The sequence below is a fragment of the Mustela nigripes genome, chromosome 1 (genome assembly GCF_022355385.1).
Source record: "Mustela nigripes isolate SB6536 chromosome 1, MUSNIG.SB6536, whole genome shotgun sequence".
In the NCBI taxonomy this organism is placed as follows: Eukaryota; Metazoa; Chordata; class Mammalia; order Carnivora; family Mustelidae; genus Mustela; species Mustela nigripes.
Genome location: NC_081557.1, coordinates 175,065,025 through 175,080,530, shown reverse-complemented (window position 1 = coordinate 175,080,530; position 15,506 = coordinate 175,065,025). Strand labels below are relative to the sequence as shown.

The 15,506-nt window shown below is 35.9% G+C and overlaps 1 protein-coding gene across 20 annotated transcripts in view; it reads left to right on the top strand.

Annotated features, from left to right (window-relative positions):
- Positions 1 to 15,506, top strand: part of CAMK2D (calcium/calmodulin dependent protein kinase II delta) — a 333,039-nt gene that overhangs the window by 265,260 nt on the left and 52,273 nt on the right. For all 20 annotated transcript variants that reach the window (XM_059377681.1, XM_059377620.1, XM_059377556.1 and 17 more), the window contains exons 9-10: positions 12,055 to 12,149; positions 14,657 to 14,779. In XM_059377681.1, the coding sequence (XP_059233664.1) occupies positions 12,055 to 12,149; positions 14,657 to 14,779 (218 nt within the window). The remainder of the gene's footprint in view (positions 1 to 12,054; positions 12,150 to 14,656; positions 14,780 to 15,506) is intronic.

Genomic DNA, 15,506 nt, shown 5'->3' with positions numbered 1-15,506 from the left:
TGATCATGACTTTTCATGAATCTTAAATAAGATTCTCTATGGTGATGCCAAAGAATTTCCATTTCATCAGGCTTGCTAGGTAATCCTCATGCACACCAACATTGAACAGCATTTCCCTAGGTAGTTGCAGATTTCTTTAGGGCAGCATATTTTAGGATTCTTGCACAATATAGCAGAGGTAGCAAACAGGTGGTTTACAGATAGGTTGGCAAGACTAGTGGGCTTTTCACTTTGGGAAGTGTTGACATTTATTATTTATATTTATATTTATTATCAGGAGAATTTTTGTAAAACTACCAGTTTCTGGCTTCTCTAAAGTAATCAAAAGAACTAATAACAAAGTGCTTTTGTCCTTAAATAGCAGCTATACCTGTCAGATAATGGACACGTGTTCTCCCCTGGCTACCAGTGCCCCTGGCCCGCATACACAGTACAGGCTCAGGCATTCATTTCTGTCTGATGCTGAAAGAAATGTCAGTTTGCCACCCCTATTAAATGGTATAGTTTCCATCATCTGGAAAATAACTTTCTATCTTACTGACATTGAACGCCTAGATCTTTGTTCTACTGATCATTGGCCCTGTAGGTCAGAGTTAATTAAACATTTCCTATTTGAATTGTGTGATTTTTTTCTGCATAAGATATTACACCATAAAAGAGACCCATACCTATTCCTTATATAGTTAATTATGCATTTTTAAACTCCACTCATAGTATGCCCTTTATTGACTAAGAGCGTTAAGTGGGTGTCTTGTTAGATTGTTCCATTAACTTCCCACAGAACTCTTGAGTTTCTCAGCATTGCTTCTTTCTTTCTCCTTTCATCAGAGCAGTCATTAGAATGCTTTAATCATTAATGTGATTATAAGTTTAATCATGTTTCTAACTCTAACTTTTATTAAAATCATTTTTGAATGTTCTTGATAATGTAATCTTTCTACCTAATCAGTAATCAGTGCTTCTCACCTCTTACTAATCAAATATCTCTAACATCACCCAAGCACAAATATGTATATATGACAGTTAAAACTAATTTTAACTTCCATTTTTAAATGTTACATGAAGCTGACTATGTCGAAATAGTTTTTTAAACTTTTTGTTTTGGAAATTTTGAAGCGTACAAAAGTTGATAGAATAATGTAATGAACTGATGGCTAATCTTATCTCATCTATACCATCCTATTCATTCCTCATCCCCCAGATTATTTTAGTCAAATCCAAACATAATATCAATACATCTATACACATTGTAATGTTTACTTCTAAAGGAGTTCTTTTAAAAGACTGACAAAGATCGCAACACTTCAAAATTTAATATAATAATAACTACTTAAAACCTTCAAATATCTTCTAGTGGGGGGAGGATTTGCTCTCTTATCCCTTAGTTTTGTTATTATTTTCATCTCTTAGATCTCTTTTGATTTGTAGTTCCTGCTTCTCTCTCTCTCCCTCTTCTTACTTCCCTTCCTATCTCTGTTTGTTGAAAAAACCTGCAGTTCCCACAGAGCACTCCTATAGAGTACGTGATACTGGTCTCTACATAATGTTTGCCACTATAAGCAACCAGGATTCCTTGTAGAAGTGGCTTATTGCAAGGATGGATCTGGAGCACAAGATGATACAGGTGTACCTTGTTATAACAAAGAAAACTGTTAAAGGCCACAGACTTTTTTGTTTTCCTGGCAAGAACACTTCAGGAATGATATAACCTCCAAAAGTTGAATGTGTCTCATGATGTTAGTGGCCTTTGATGATCTCTACCTAGATATTAACAGGACTCAGGACCCAGCTTGAAGAGGCTTCTTCTGGCTAATGATGGGACAATTAGAGCATAAATGAGAAAAATAGCAGTAATGGATTAAAACACATCAAATGAGTTTAAATCTCTGCATTCATGATGATAATCAAAATACAATAGTAATCTTAATGTTTGGATTAGGGGAATAGTTAATGAGTAGGCTATGTGTCATTTCGAAAACTGATTAGCAAAAGGAAAAAAAAAATCTGTTACTCTACCTTTCCTATATGACCTGTAAGACAGGATAACGAATTAATTGATTAAATAAGTTTGTTCTCAGACTAAGGAAGGTATAATAGAATTACGATGTCATTATTTTGAACCCCTAATGAACTACTAGGTAGCGATCATCAAAGGCACTAATGTCATGAGAAACATCCAACCTTTAGAGGTTATGTCATCATCCCTGAAGTGTTCTTGCAAAAATAAATAAATAAATAAATAAATAAATAAATAAATAAAAGTGAAGATTTTGATTGGCCTTTAAAATTTCACTGCCTTGGGACTCTTGGGTGCCTCAGTTGGTTAAGCGGCTGCCTTCGGCTCAGGTCATGATCCCAGCGTCCTGAGATCGAGTCCCACATTGGGCTCCTTGTTCCGCAGGGAGCCTGCTTCTCCCTCTGCCACTCTGTCTACCTGTGCTCTCTCTCCCTCTCTCTTTCTGACAAATAATTAAATAAAAATCCTTAACAAATAAATAAATAAAATTTTGCTGCCTTAGTTATAGGGAAATTAAAAAAAGGGTTTTTTTTTTATTTTTTTCTCTGACCTAGGAGAAAAAGGTAAAATATTAGAGTTATAAATTAAAAGGTAAAATATTAAATAAAATTAAAAGGTAAAATATAAATTAAAAGGTTAAAAAAAGGTAAAATATTAGAGTTATAAATTAAGAAAAAAGTAAATTGCCCCTTACTAATGGGGCAAAGACGCTCAGACAATAAAACCTTTAAAATAATCAAGTTAAAGTACCTAGCTAAAGGAAAAAGTGGCTCTAGGGAACATTTAAGGCAGGACCAAATTGAAATCTTACCAGTAAGAGTCAAGGCCTCTCAATTAAACACAAACAATTTAAAACTTAAAATGACCATTCCTGTTAAATTTCATAGATGAAGAAAAAGTAGCTGCAAGGAACCTTTAAGACATAATTTTGTCAAGCCTACTTGTGGCTGAAACAGTTTAATCACACAAACTCTCATACTCCATTTCCTCATCTGTAAAATTGGGACAATAACATTATCTACCACACATCATTGTATGTGGAGTAAATGAGGTAATGCACTAAAGCACATGTAGCTGCTCAGAAAAATGTTACCTACAATAAAACTTACTATTGTAGCATGACTCTCGTATTATTCTAAACTTTCAGTAAATAGGACTCCAAAAGTATATAATTCAGGAAGACCTAAGACTCCAATCTAATGATAAATCAAAATAAGCTTACAAAATAATGTTTATTTAAATAGGCACTGAAATTAAACATCAGTCTACTTAATAATACCTGTGTAGTTTTTGTCTTAAAACTTCTGGCCTGTTTTAAAATCGTCTCTATTTGTATAATTATTTTAGTAAAAGCAGATTTTTTTTTTTTTTTTGGTAGAAACTCCTCAATCGAACAATTAAATTATGGGCATTTATCTATGTAGTGGCTGACAGTTCTTGAGGAACCAGTCATCAGTGGGCCTTTCCCTTCACAGAGATGGACTGTATCAAGTGTTGGCCAGCAGGGCTGTAGACCTAACACACAAAGACAAAGCCTCAGAGGCAAGCCATGCTTGCAACCCAGCCTAGGACCAGAATGCTAAATGACTCCAATGGGAGTCTGTTTTATAATTACATAACAGCCTACCTCAGATGTTTATTAGAACAATGTCTAATTAAAAATTAGTGTAGGCTAATAGTAGAACAAATCAGTAGAGCTGGTTCTTTGAAAGAATTAATAAGATTGATAAACTCCTGGCCAGACTTATCAAAAAGAAAAGAGAAAGGACCCAAATAAATAAAATCATGAATGAAAGAGGAGAGATCACAACCAACACCAAAGAAATACAATTATGAGAACATATTATGAGCAACTATACACCAGCAAATTTGAAAGTCTGAAAGAAATGGATGCATTCCTAGAGACGTATAATCTACCAAAACTGAACCAGGAAGAAATAGAAAACCTGAACAGACCCATAACCAGTAAAGCGATTGAAGGAGTCATCAAAAATCTCCCAACAAACAAGAGCCCAGGGCCAGATGGCTTCCCAGGGGAATTCTACCAAGCATTTAAAGAAGAATTAATTCCTATTCTCCTGAAACTGTTCCAAAAAATAGAAATGGAAGGAAAACTTCCAAACTCATTTTATGAGGCCAGCATCACCTTGATCCCCAAACAAGACAAAGACCCCATCAAAAAGGAGAATTATAGGGTGCCTGGGTGGCTCAGTTGGTTAAGCAACAGCCTAGGCTCAGGTCACGGTCCTGGAGTCCCAGAACCGAGTCCCGCATCAGGCTCCCAGCTCCATGGGGAGTCTGCTTCTCCCTCTGACCTTCTCACCTCTCATGCTCTCTCTCACTGTCTCTCTCTCAAATAAATAAAATCTTAAAAAAAGAAAAAGAAAAAAGGAGAATTACAGACCAATATCCTTCATGAACACAGATGTGAAAATTCTCACCAAAATACTAACCAATGGGATCCAACAGTACATAAAAAGGATTATTCACCACGACCAAGTGGGATTTATTCCTGGGCTTCAAGGTTGGTTCAACATCTGCAAATCAATGTGATATAATACATTAATAAAAGAAAGAACAAGAACCATATGATACTCTCAATAGATGCTGAAAAAGCATTTGACAAAGTACAGCATCCTTTCCTGATCAAAACTCTTCAAAGTGTAGGAATAGAGGGTACATACCTCAATATCATCAAAGCCATCTATGAAAAACCCACTGCAAATATCATTCTCAATGGAGAAAAACTGAGCTTTTCTGCTAAGATCAGGAACATGGCTGGGATGTCCATTATCACTACTGCTATTCAACATAGTACTAGAAGGCCTAGCCTCAGCAATCAGATAACAAAAAGAAATTAAAGGCATCCAAATCAGCAAAGAAGAAGTCAAAACTATCACTCTTTGCAGATGATATGATACTTTATGTGGAAAAGCCAAAAGACTCCACTCCAAATCCACTAGAACTTGTACAGGAATTCAGTAAACTGTCAGGATATAAAATCAATGCACAGAAATCAGATACATTTCTATACACCAACAACAAGATAGAAGAAAGAGAAATTAAGGAGTCAGTCCCATTTACAGTTGCACGCAAAACCATAAGATACCAAGGAATAAACCTAACCAAAGAGGCAAAGAATCTGAACTCAGAAAACTATAAAGTACTCATGAAAGAAATTGAGAAAGACACAAAGAAATGGAAAAATGTTCCATGCTCATGGATTGGAAGATGAAATATTGTGAAAATGTCTATGCTACCGAAAGCAATCTACATGTTTAATGCAATCCCCATCAAAATTTTTTTCAAAGAAATGGAACAAATAAGCCTAAAATTTATATGGAACTAGAAAAGACCTCGAATAGCCAGAGGAATGTTGAAAAGGAAAGCCAAAGTTGGTAGCATCACAATTCCAGACTTAAAGCTCTCTTACAAAGCTGTCATCATCAAGACAGTATAGTACTGGCATAAAAACAGACATAAAGATCGATTGAACAGAATAGAGAGCCCAGTAATAGACCCTCAACTCTATGGTCAACTAATCTTTGACAAAGCAGGAAAGAATGTCCAATGGAAAAAAGACAGTTTCTTCAACAAATGGTATTGGGAAAATTGGACAGCCACACGTAGAAAAATGAAACTGGACCGATTTCGTACACCACACACAAAAATACACTAAAAAATGGATGAAGGACCTCAATGTGAGAAAGGAATCCATCAAAGTCCTTGAGGAGAACACAGGTAGCAACCTCTTCTACCTTAGCTGCAGCAACTTCTCCCTAGACACATCACCAAAGGCAAGGGAAGCAAGGGCAAAAATGAACTATTGGGACTTCATCAAGATCAAAAGCTTTTGCACAGCAAAGGAAACAGTCAACAAAAGACAACAGACAGAATGGGAGAAGATATTTGCAAACAACGTATCAGATAAAGGGCTAATATCCAACATCTATAAAGAACTTATCAAACTCAACACCCAGAGAACAAATAACCCAATCAAGAAATGGGCAGAGGATATGAACAGACACTTCTGCAGAGAAGACATCCAGATGGCCAATAGACACATGTAAAAGTGCTCCACATCACTTGGCATCAGGGAAATACAAATCAAAACCACAATGAGTTACCACCTCACACCAGTCAGAATGGCTGAAATTAACAAGTCAGGAAATGACGGATGCTGGCGAGATTGCGGAGAAAGGGGACCCCTCCAGCACTGTTGGTGGGAATGCAAGCTGGTGCAACCTCTCTGGAAAACAGCATGGAGGTTCCTCAAAAAGTTGAAAATAGAGCTACCCTAAGACCCATCAACTGCACTACCGGATATTTACCCTATAGATACAAATATAGTGATCCAAAGGAGCGCATGCACCTGAATGTTCATAGCAGCAATGTCCACAATAGTCAAACTATGGAAAGAACCTAGATGTCCATCAACAGAAAAATGGATAAAGAAGATGTGATATATGTGTGTGTGTGTGTGTGTGTGTGTGTGTACACACACATACATACAATGGAATACTATGTAGCCATCAAATGAATACTGGTCATTTGCCACAAAATGGATGGAACTGGAGGGTATTATGCTGAGCAACGTAAGTCAATCAGAGAAAGACATTTATCATATGACCTCCCTGATTGAGGAATTTGAGAGGCAAAGTGGGGAGTTTGGGGGGGTGGGGAAGGAAAAAATGAAACAAGATGGGGTTGGGAGAGAAACAAACCATAAGAGACTTGTAATCTCACAAAACAAACTGAGGGTTTCTGGGGGAGGGGAAGTATGGAGAGGGTTGTTGGATTATGGACACTGGGGAGGGTATATGCTGTGGTGAGTGCTGTGAAATGTGTAAGCCTGGCGATTCACAGACCTTTACCACTAGGGCTAATAATACATTTTATGTTAATAAAAAAATTAATGTAGGCTATTCCCATTACAAAGCTAATTTTCTTCTTTACCCCCTAACCCATAGCTGAGGGATAAAACTACTTAGATATAGCCTTTCTTCTACCTGTGTCCTAGGAACACAAACACAGACACTTATCATCATCCTTATCATTAGATGCATCTGTTACATCTGATAGTAAAATAATATAAAAATAAATTTCAGTTAATGTACACTAAGTTTATAGTGTGGTGAAATATAGAAAAAATATTTTTTTATGTTGTGAAGATAAGGTAGCAATATATTGAAATTTGTTTTCATGGTCTTTTTTTCCTTTTTAACTCCACTATAAAATACTTTTCAGTTTTGATTTTAAAGCTTTTTAAGTTTTTTATTTAAGAATGTTTAAATATATTGTTACTTAAATTGTTCTACTCTGGTTGTGATTCACACAAATTTAAGAATCTGCTTTGAAATGGAACTTCCTGAAACAGGCTGTCATAGTCTAGGGTGATTAAACCACCTTTTAAAAGCCATTTTAGCTGCCATACTGTCTACGATATAAAGATGTGTCAAGTCTGATGGACAAGAGCATGGCTAGAGCTCCCTAACAAAGAAAAGCTAAAGAAATCCTAGAGATCGATGCTGGTTTACAAAAAGGAATCTTGGGCCATGCCAGGCAAAGTTTTACCTGTCTTACTTTGTTCCCATGGTTTAAGGGAAACATCAAAACAAACAAACAAAACATTAGAGGTCAGAGTGGTGGCAGAAACTAAAGACCTCATGCAGGTCAATAAACTTTTCAAAAGTAGAAGGGGATTGGTTCAAGATGGCAAGGTTAGAAGATCCAAAATTCACCTCCCCCCATGGATATCCTGACTCTGCAGCTTCATATGGAAAAATTTCCTCTTTAATAAAAACAACAACAACAACAACTAAAAGCTGGCTGAGTACATCGGGCAAAAGAAAACCACACTGATGTTCATAGGAGAGGCTGGGACACAATCTCACAATAAACCCTGCCCATGGTTCCATGACCAACAATGAGGAATAAACTCAAAACCCAGGCCTTCTCCTTGAGGAGTAAAGGGTTCATACCCCACAGCCAGCACTTCAACTTTTAGGACATGCACCTGAGACATGAGCACCAAAAACATTTAATTTTGAAAATCAATAAGACTCATGTCCCAGATGCACAAGGGTATGGTGATCTGAAAGACTGCTCTTAGTGGGCCTGGATGCTTGAACATATCTGCCCTAGGGCCCAGCTCAGAGGCAAACTGATTGTATCCAGACGTAAAGTAAAGGAGGTTGACCTGCTTATGTTACAGTATCAGCTTGTGGGCAGGCATCTAACTTAACACACATATCTGGGAACCTAGGAATATTCTCTGAGGTGGAGACTGGCAAGTGCTGTGTCCATGTTCTCCCTTTGCTGTGCTCCAGAGCACCAGGAAGGAAGATTTTACATGTGTCTGGTGCCCTGATCTTTGTGGCTGCTGCCCAGGGGATGCCTCCTGACTGCCTGGCTTTGGAGGCCAAGGGGTTTTGTATTCTTCATCTCATAAGACTGTAATTATCAGCATCACCCAGAGGGGAGCTTATATCCATGTCTGGCACCTTGGTTTTTGCACCTGCTGCCAGGCGACACCTCCACATTACCAGCTTTGTTGGTCAGTGGGCCTTCCACTTGTGGGTCCCATAGGACAGTAATTGATGGAGAGATAGTTCTTAAATAGCTACCAGCCCCACCGTACAACAAGAGGCAACAGGCCTAGGAGCTTGGTCTTTCTGTGAAGGGGGCCTATTAACTAAAAACCATTGTGCAGCCTGAGCAGCAGGTTTCTAGTTAAACACACATCTAAGGAATGACTATAATCCTTTCCAGAGATGTCAGAGAGCACCACTATCTTCATGCTGTCCTTCTGCCACACTCCAGAGTGCCAGTGTCTCCTGGAGGGAAGCTTTGCATGCAGCTCATGTCCTGGTTTTTACGTCTGCCCTGTTTTTGCATCTGCCCCCTAGGGTATGCCCCTTGATTGCCTGGCTGATCAGGAAGACTTGCATTCCTGGGTCCCACAGGACTAGCAGTTGGAGACCGAATTCTTGGCTGGCTGCCACCCCAGGATACTGCACAGACAGCAAATTGAGTCATACCTCCTTCCAGTCTTCCTGTGAAGGGGGCCTCTTGGCTTGTCTTAGAACTTTGGCCTGAGGAGCAGGCTTCAGGTTTGGTACACATGTAGCAGATTAAGAGCTACTCTCTAGGAATGTAGGTTGTAGACACCATCTTGGCACTCTCCTTCTGCCTTGTTCCAGCTTGCCAGTATCTCTCAGAAAAGAGATGATACATTCATCTGGAGCCTCAATTTTTGTGACTGTCACCGAGATGACCGCCAAATTGCTTGGTCAGTGGGGCTTATGCTTTTTCCACAGGACTGACATATCTGCATAATTTTTAAAGCTGGTACCTGAGGTTCTGGCTCCCATACAGCCTGAATCTAGGTAATGAGCTCCTTCTCTTTCAGTCACTGACAGGTCTTGGGACATCCTCACCTACTGAGGGCTCATAAAAATATAGTAGGCTTTTTGGATAATAATAAAGGTTTGAGAGAGAGCAGAGTTGAAAGACAAGGTTCATCTTCTACACAAAGAGAGGCTGTTGTTTTATCTACTTTAGGGATCAACACTTTTCATTTGAAGTAAAATGAAAAAAAAAAAAAAAAAAGAGGCATATATTCCAAATGGAAAAATAAAATAAAACCTCACCAAAAAAAACCTTAATAAAATGCTGATAAGTAATTTACCTAATAAAGAGCTCAAAGTAATGCTAATAAAGATGTTCATCAAATGTGGGAAAATAATGGATGAACACAGTGAGAACTTCGGCAAGGAAATGGAAAATAAAAGAAAGTACCAAATAGAAATCACAGAGCCAAAGAATACAGTAAGTGAAAAACATACTAGTGAGGTTCAAGAACACATTGCATGAAGTAGAAGGATCAGTTAACATGAATCCAAGCTTCTGGTGGAACTCAGCCAATCACAGCAGCAAAAAAAAAGAAAAGAAAAGAAAAGAAAAAAATTGAAAATAACTTAAGGGGCTTATGAGACAACATCAAGCAGACCAACATTTACATTATGGGGTCCCACAAGGAGGAGAGAAAGAGGCAGAAAACATGTTTGAAGAAATAATGGCTAGAAACTTCCTTAAGGAAGATAAGGAAGGAAGTGTGGAAGGAAACAGACATTCATATCCACAAAGTCTAGAGGTTTCCAAATAAGATGAAATCAAAGCAACCCACATAAAGACACATTATAATTAAAATATCAGAAGTTAAAGATAAGAAAATAGTAAAAGCAATAAGACAAAACAAATAGTTGTGTACCACGGAACCCCCAAAATAAGTGTTTCAGCAGAAACTTTGTAGGCCAGAGTGAGTCGCATGATACATTCAAGGTGCTGACAGGGAAAAAAAACTTCCAACTAAGAATATTCTACCCAGCAAAGTCATTCAAAATTGGAGAGATCTTGAGTTTTTCCATATAACAAAAACTAAAGAAGTTCATCAAACTAAACCAGCCTTACAAGAAACTTTAAAGGGATTTCTTTAAGCTGAAAAGAGAGGTTACTAATTGGTGACAAGAAGACATATGGAAGAATAAATCTCGCTGGAAAGGTAAATACATGGTAGAGGTACTGGATTAATCAATTATAAATTATATGGGTTAAAAGACAAAAGTAGTAAAAATTCTATGATCATGATAACTAGCTAAAGGATGTAGAAGTAAAATGTGACATCAAAAACAAAGTGTGGGACAGGGAAGAGTAAAAATGTAAGCTTTAGAATAGGACCAAACTTAAGTTATCAACTTAAAAGTAGACTATTATTATTATAACTTGTTATATGTTAAACCTCCTGATAACCACAGGTGAAAACCTATAATATACACGGAAGAGAAAAAGAGAAAGGGTTATAAGTATGCCACAAGGAAAAGTCATCAAACCACAAAAGAAGAGAGCAAGAGAAGAAAGGAACAGCAAGAACTACAAAAACAATTAACAAAATGACAAAAATACATACCTATCAATAATTACTTTAAATGCACATGGACTAAATTCTCCAATCAAAAGACATAGAGTGGTTGTTTGGATTGGGAAAAAAAAATAAAAAAAATAAATTTACACTGCCTATAAAAGACTCACTTCAGATCTAAGGACACATAAACTTAAAGTGAAGGGATGGGAAAAACTATTTCAGCAAATGGAAACCTAAAGAAAGCTGGAGTAACTATACTTGTATCAGACAAAACAGGCTTTAAAATGAAGGCTGTAATAAGATACAAAAATTAGCATTACTTAATGATAAAGAGGTCAATCCAACAAGAGGATATAACATTTGTATATATTTATGTACCCAAAATAGGAGCATCTAAATAAATAAATTTTAACAGATCTTAAAGGGAGAAATAGATAGCATTACAGTAGTAGTAGAGGTTTTTAATACCCCATTTACATCAATGAATAGATCATCCAGACTGAAAATCAGTACGGAAATATTCACCTTAAACATGTTAGACTGGATGAACTTAACAGATAATTACAGAATATTCCCTCCAAAAGCAATAGAATACATATTCTTCTTGAATGCACATGTAACCTTTCCAGGAAAGATCATATGTTAGGACACAAAGCAAGTCTTGTTCAGGGACACAAAGAATATGTCATCCCGATGACAGGTGAGTTTCATCTTTAGGTATTGACCTGCTATGCCTCTTCAGGATTATTTGGTCCTTAAGTTAATAAGGAAATTAGATAGTAGGACCCATTAGGCCAGATGCACATAACAGAAATATATGTAATTTCCCATCCAAAAGCAACTGAAGAGCACATTCTTTTCAAGTGTACATAGAGTTCTTTGGTTTATGTTTCAAACTGCCACATATTATGAGAGTTCTTGAGCATAAGAACAGGAGTATTCACCCTCCACCGAATGCTTCAGATTAAATCAAAGAATGTCTTTGGAAAGTTTTTCAAATACCGTGTTTCCTCTCTTTGGATGGGTGTGGCTTAGTGTCATTGTGAATCTGCCACATTTAACTTATTGTTGCCTGAGTGATTAAACATTATGTTAATATGCTCATTCTGTCCAGGTGTCATTCTCTATATCCTCCTGGTGGGATATCCACCCTTCTGGGATGAAGATCAACACAGACTGTATCAGCAGATTAAGGCTGGAGCTTATGATGTATGTAATAAATGTTCATAGAACTGTAGATGAGTGTTTGTGTTTTGTCTTTTGACCAAGAACCAGATTTTTTCATTACAGGTTTAACTATAATTTTCAACTGTTCCTCTTACTTTTTTTCTCTCTCCTAGGGAAAGGGAGATAAAGAGTAAGGAATGTAGCATATGTATTCAGTTTATATTTCCTTTTAGTTCACTATCTCTTAGGGTGGAAAGAAATACAGTTGGAAGTCTCTAAGGAAGAGGACCTTGTTTGTAAAAATTTTGGGATCTGAGTGCATTTTAAAACATAGAAAAATGTTTAGAAATGATTTTAGAAATGATTTAGAAATGATTTTTTGTTTTAGAAATGATTACTACTTGTTAAATTGAATTATATTCCCAAATTTTTATTACATAATTTTAAATAGTATATCAGTAGTACTTTGCAGTGATCCATGTATCAAATAGAACATTGTTCCATTGCATTAGCTTGACTTTTTTTGCCCTGTTTCTATAATGGGCTTCTGTGCAAGCTTTCATTTGAAAAATGGGTTTTGTAATTTTAAAATGTTTGAAAATCACCATTCTAATACATTTAATTTACAGTTAAGAATATTTAAAAGTATGAATATGAATTAAGTCCTAAATCTAAAAAGTAAGGCCTTATCAATTTTCTCTTTATGGCTTAACTTCATTGATACAATTTTCTCTCCTTTGACAAATATATCTGTAAATATAATTTACCACTACCTCTGAGTATACCTCACGTAGTCAGCCCTCTGAAAATTAGAGTTCAAAGTCTGGAGATGCTTTCCATTTATTATTAAGTGGGGTTACTAAAAGAAATAGGCATTATTGGTCTATCTTGCTGTGCCCAAGTTAAAAGCTCAATGTGGAAGTGAAAGGAGTTTTTAAAAAGTCTGTATTATATTGTATCAGGCCTCATGAATTCAGCATGTCATTTCTGTATTGCATGGAGCACTGAGTGTTATATGTAAACAATGAATCTTGGAACACTACATCAAAAACTAATGACGTACTGTATGGTGACTAACATAACACAATAAAAAAAAATAAATGTTCTACATATGGATGTGTGTATTGCAAGAATTTAAAATGTATATTCTTTTAATTTTGAAGCATTCCATTCTAGTCAGACTAATAATTGGACCAAATTATGATTTATGTGGCCATAGCTAGCACATTCATCATTTTTACAGACTACAACTAGGCTCCCCCCCTGGGAAGATACAGCTATACAAATGCACTGTTTGATCAACGTGAAGGAGGGACTTTGTTAAAATTTAAAAAATGAGAAAAAGGCGCACCTTTATTCAGGCTGAACCAGCTCCCAATTTGCTGTCGGAAGATCTGTACACCATGAAGGAGCAGCCTTGAATATTTCTTCAGTAGCTCCTAATCATTAACAAGTTTTTACAGTTGCCCATAATAATATTTGGAATTAAAATGACAGTTTTAAAACTGGTAAAATTTGAAGTATTAAAGAGTCACTATCATTTCTTATTTCATTTTGCCAGTGGGTCACAAAGTACCCATTTTATAACTACTAAAAGTGAACTAAAGTCCATGATACAGTGACAGTGGCATTTGTTCCAAGATTATCTATAGAAATTCATGAACTGAGAAAAGGACCTGATATTCTGTCTGTTGCTTAGAAACTAATGTGATGTAAATTTTTCTAAACCTATCAAGAATAGTATTTCTACTAATAAGTTATGTGAAAAAAGGTTGCATTTTTATCAACACAAATTTTAAATGAAGAAACTTAGAATAAATAATTGTATAGTTATTCGTACACAGATGGATTACTAAGAGAAGTTATGAATACTGGTTCCTTTTAAGAACTTTGCTTTTATGATGAAATTTGTAATCAGGCAGATTAACCTTTCTGAGATGTTAAAATGGAGTCCTGCTAAGGTTCTTGTAGTCTGAGATTTCTTCCAGTACTGTATTACAAATAGCCACAAGTAGTAGGTCAGTTTGGGCATAGGTAATGGAAGCTGTGTTATTATCTCTACTATTCCTGCTCATGAATTATGAAAGTATGTAATACCTTATTTTTTTTTGTAATACCTTTTTTTGAATCTTGGTGTAATAGCATGATGACATCAGTACATGTGACAGCCTGTCAGCTTTATTGATGTTTGCAAATAATTATAAGATTGCATAAAATTTTATTTTCAAACCAAATAAGGATGCCTTGAGAGGACTAGAAGATTCTTAAGTTTATTTTTCTAAATTTTAAGGTGTATTTACTAGGTATAATACGCAATTTAGAATAGATACTTAGCTCTTATTGGTTATTTTTCTTTATGTAAATAGAGATAGAGGGGATATATACTGCTATATATCAGATTATCTATCTGTAGATAAAATATAACTTCTACAAAAAGTTAATGTATGAAGAAATTCACTACTTAAGGAAATGATTAGTTTGCTTGGTTCTTCCCTGTTTGACAGAGTGTATCTATTTTTTGATCTTTTTATAAATTTGTATTTTTTAAGTTTCCATCACCAGAGTGGGACACAGTGACTCCTGAAGCCAAAGACCTAATCAATAAAATGCTTACTATCAACCCTGCCAAGCGTATCACAGCCTCAGAGGCACTGAAACATCCATGGATCTGTGTAAGTGACAATTCTGTAAAGACCTTAGGAGAAAAATTAAAAATAAATTCCTCTTTAAAATTGTTTTCATGGGTTTAAAATAATTTTTGCAGGAAAAAGATGAGACTAAAAATGAATGAATATTTCACTCAAGGTGTTTAAGAAAATAAATTTGTAATGATGATTGCTGTTTGGGATAACAAAATCTAATTTACATAGATTGATGAATATTGCCTACAATAATACAAGGAATGAGTATTTCTCCTACCAGTTATTGATAATACTCATGAACAGAGGGCAAGGAAATGACACCAAGATTAACTATACCCCAGTAGAGAATATTAGACAAAGTTCAATTATTTATCATTAAACAGCTTTAGTGGGGAAAAAATAAGGTTTAGAAGCTTGTAGTAAAGTTAGAAAGAGTGGCCATAGTAGCCTGAATATACTTTAGATGTGCTAAGGAAAACTGAAATTTGGAAGAAATGTAGAGATTTCAGTACATTTCTAGGGTGAAGTGTCAAATGTTAGGGCAGTAAATATGGTCCTAAGTAAATGAAAGACAGTCCAATATAAATATAATTAAAGACATTGAAATAAAGGTGATTTGGGGAACTATTGATACTCATTTCTATACTTTTTATAGATAAATGTTGCAAAAATAGTCTTGGCAAAACTAGTCATCCATTATTAGGGAACTTTTTTTGCAAGTAAATTATCACAAGTTCATCATATGGGTTCAGGCACC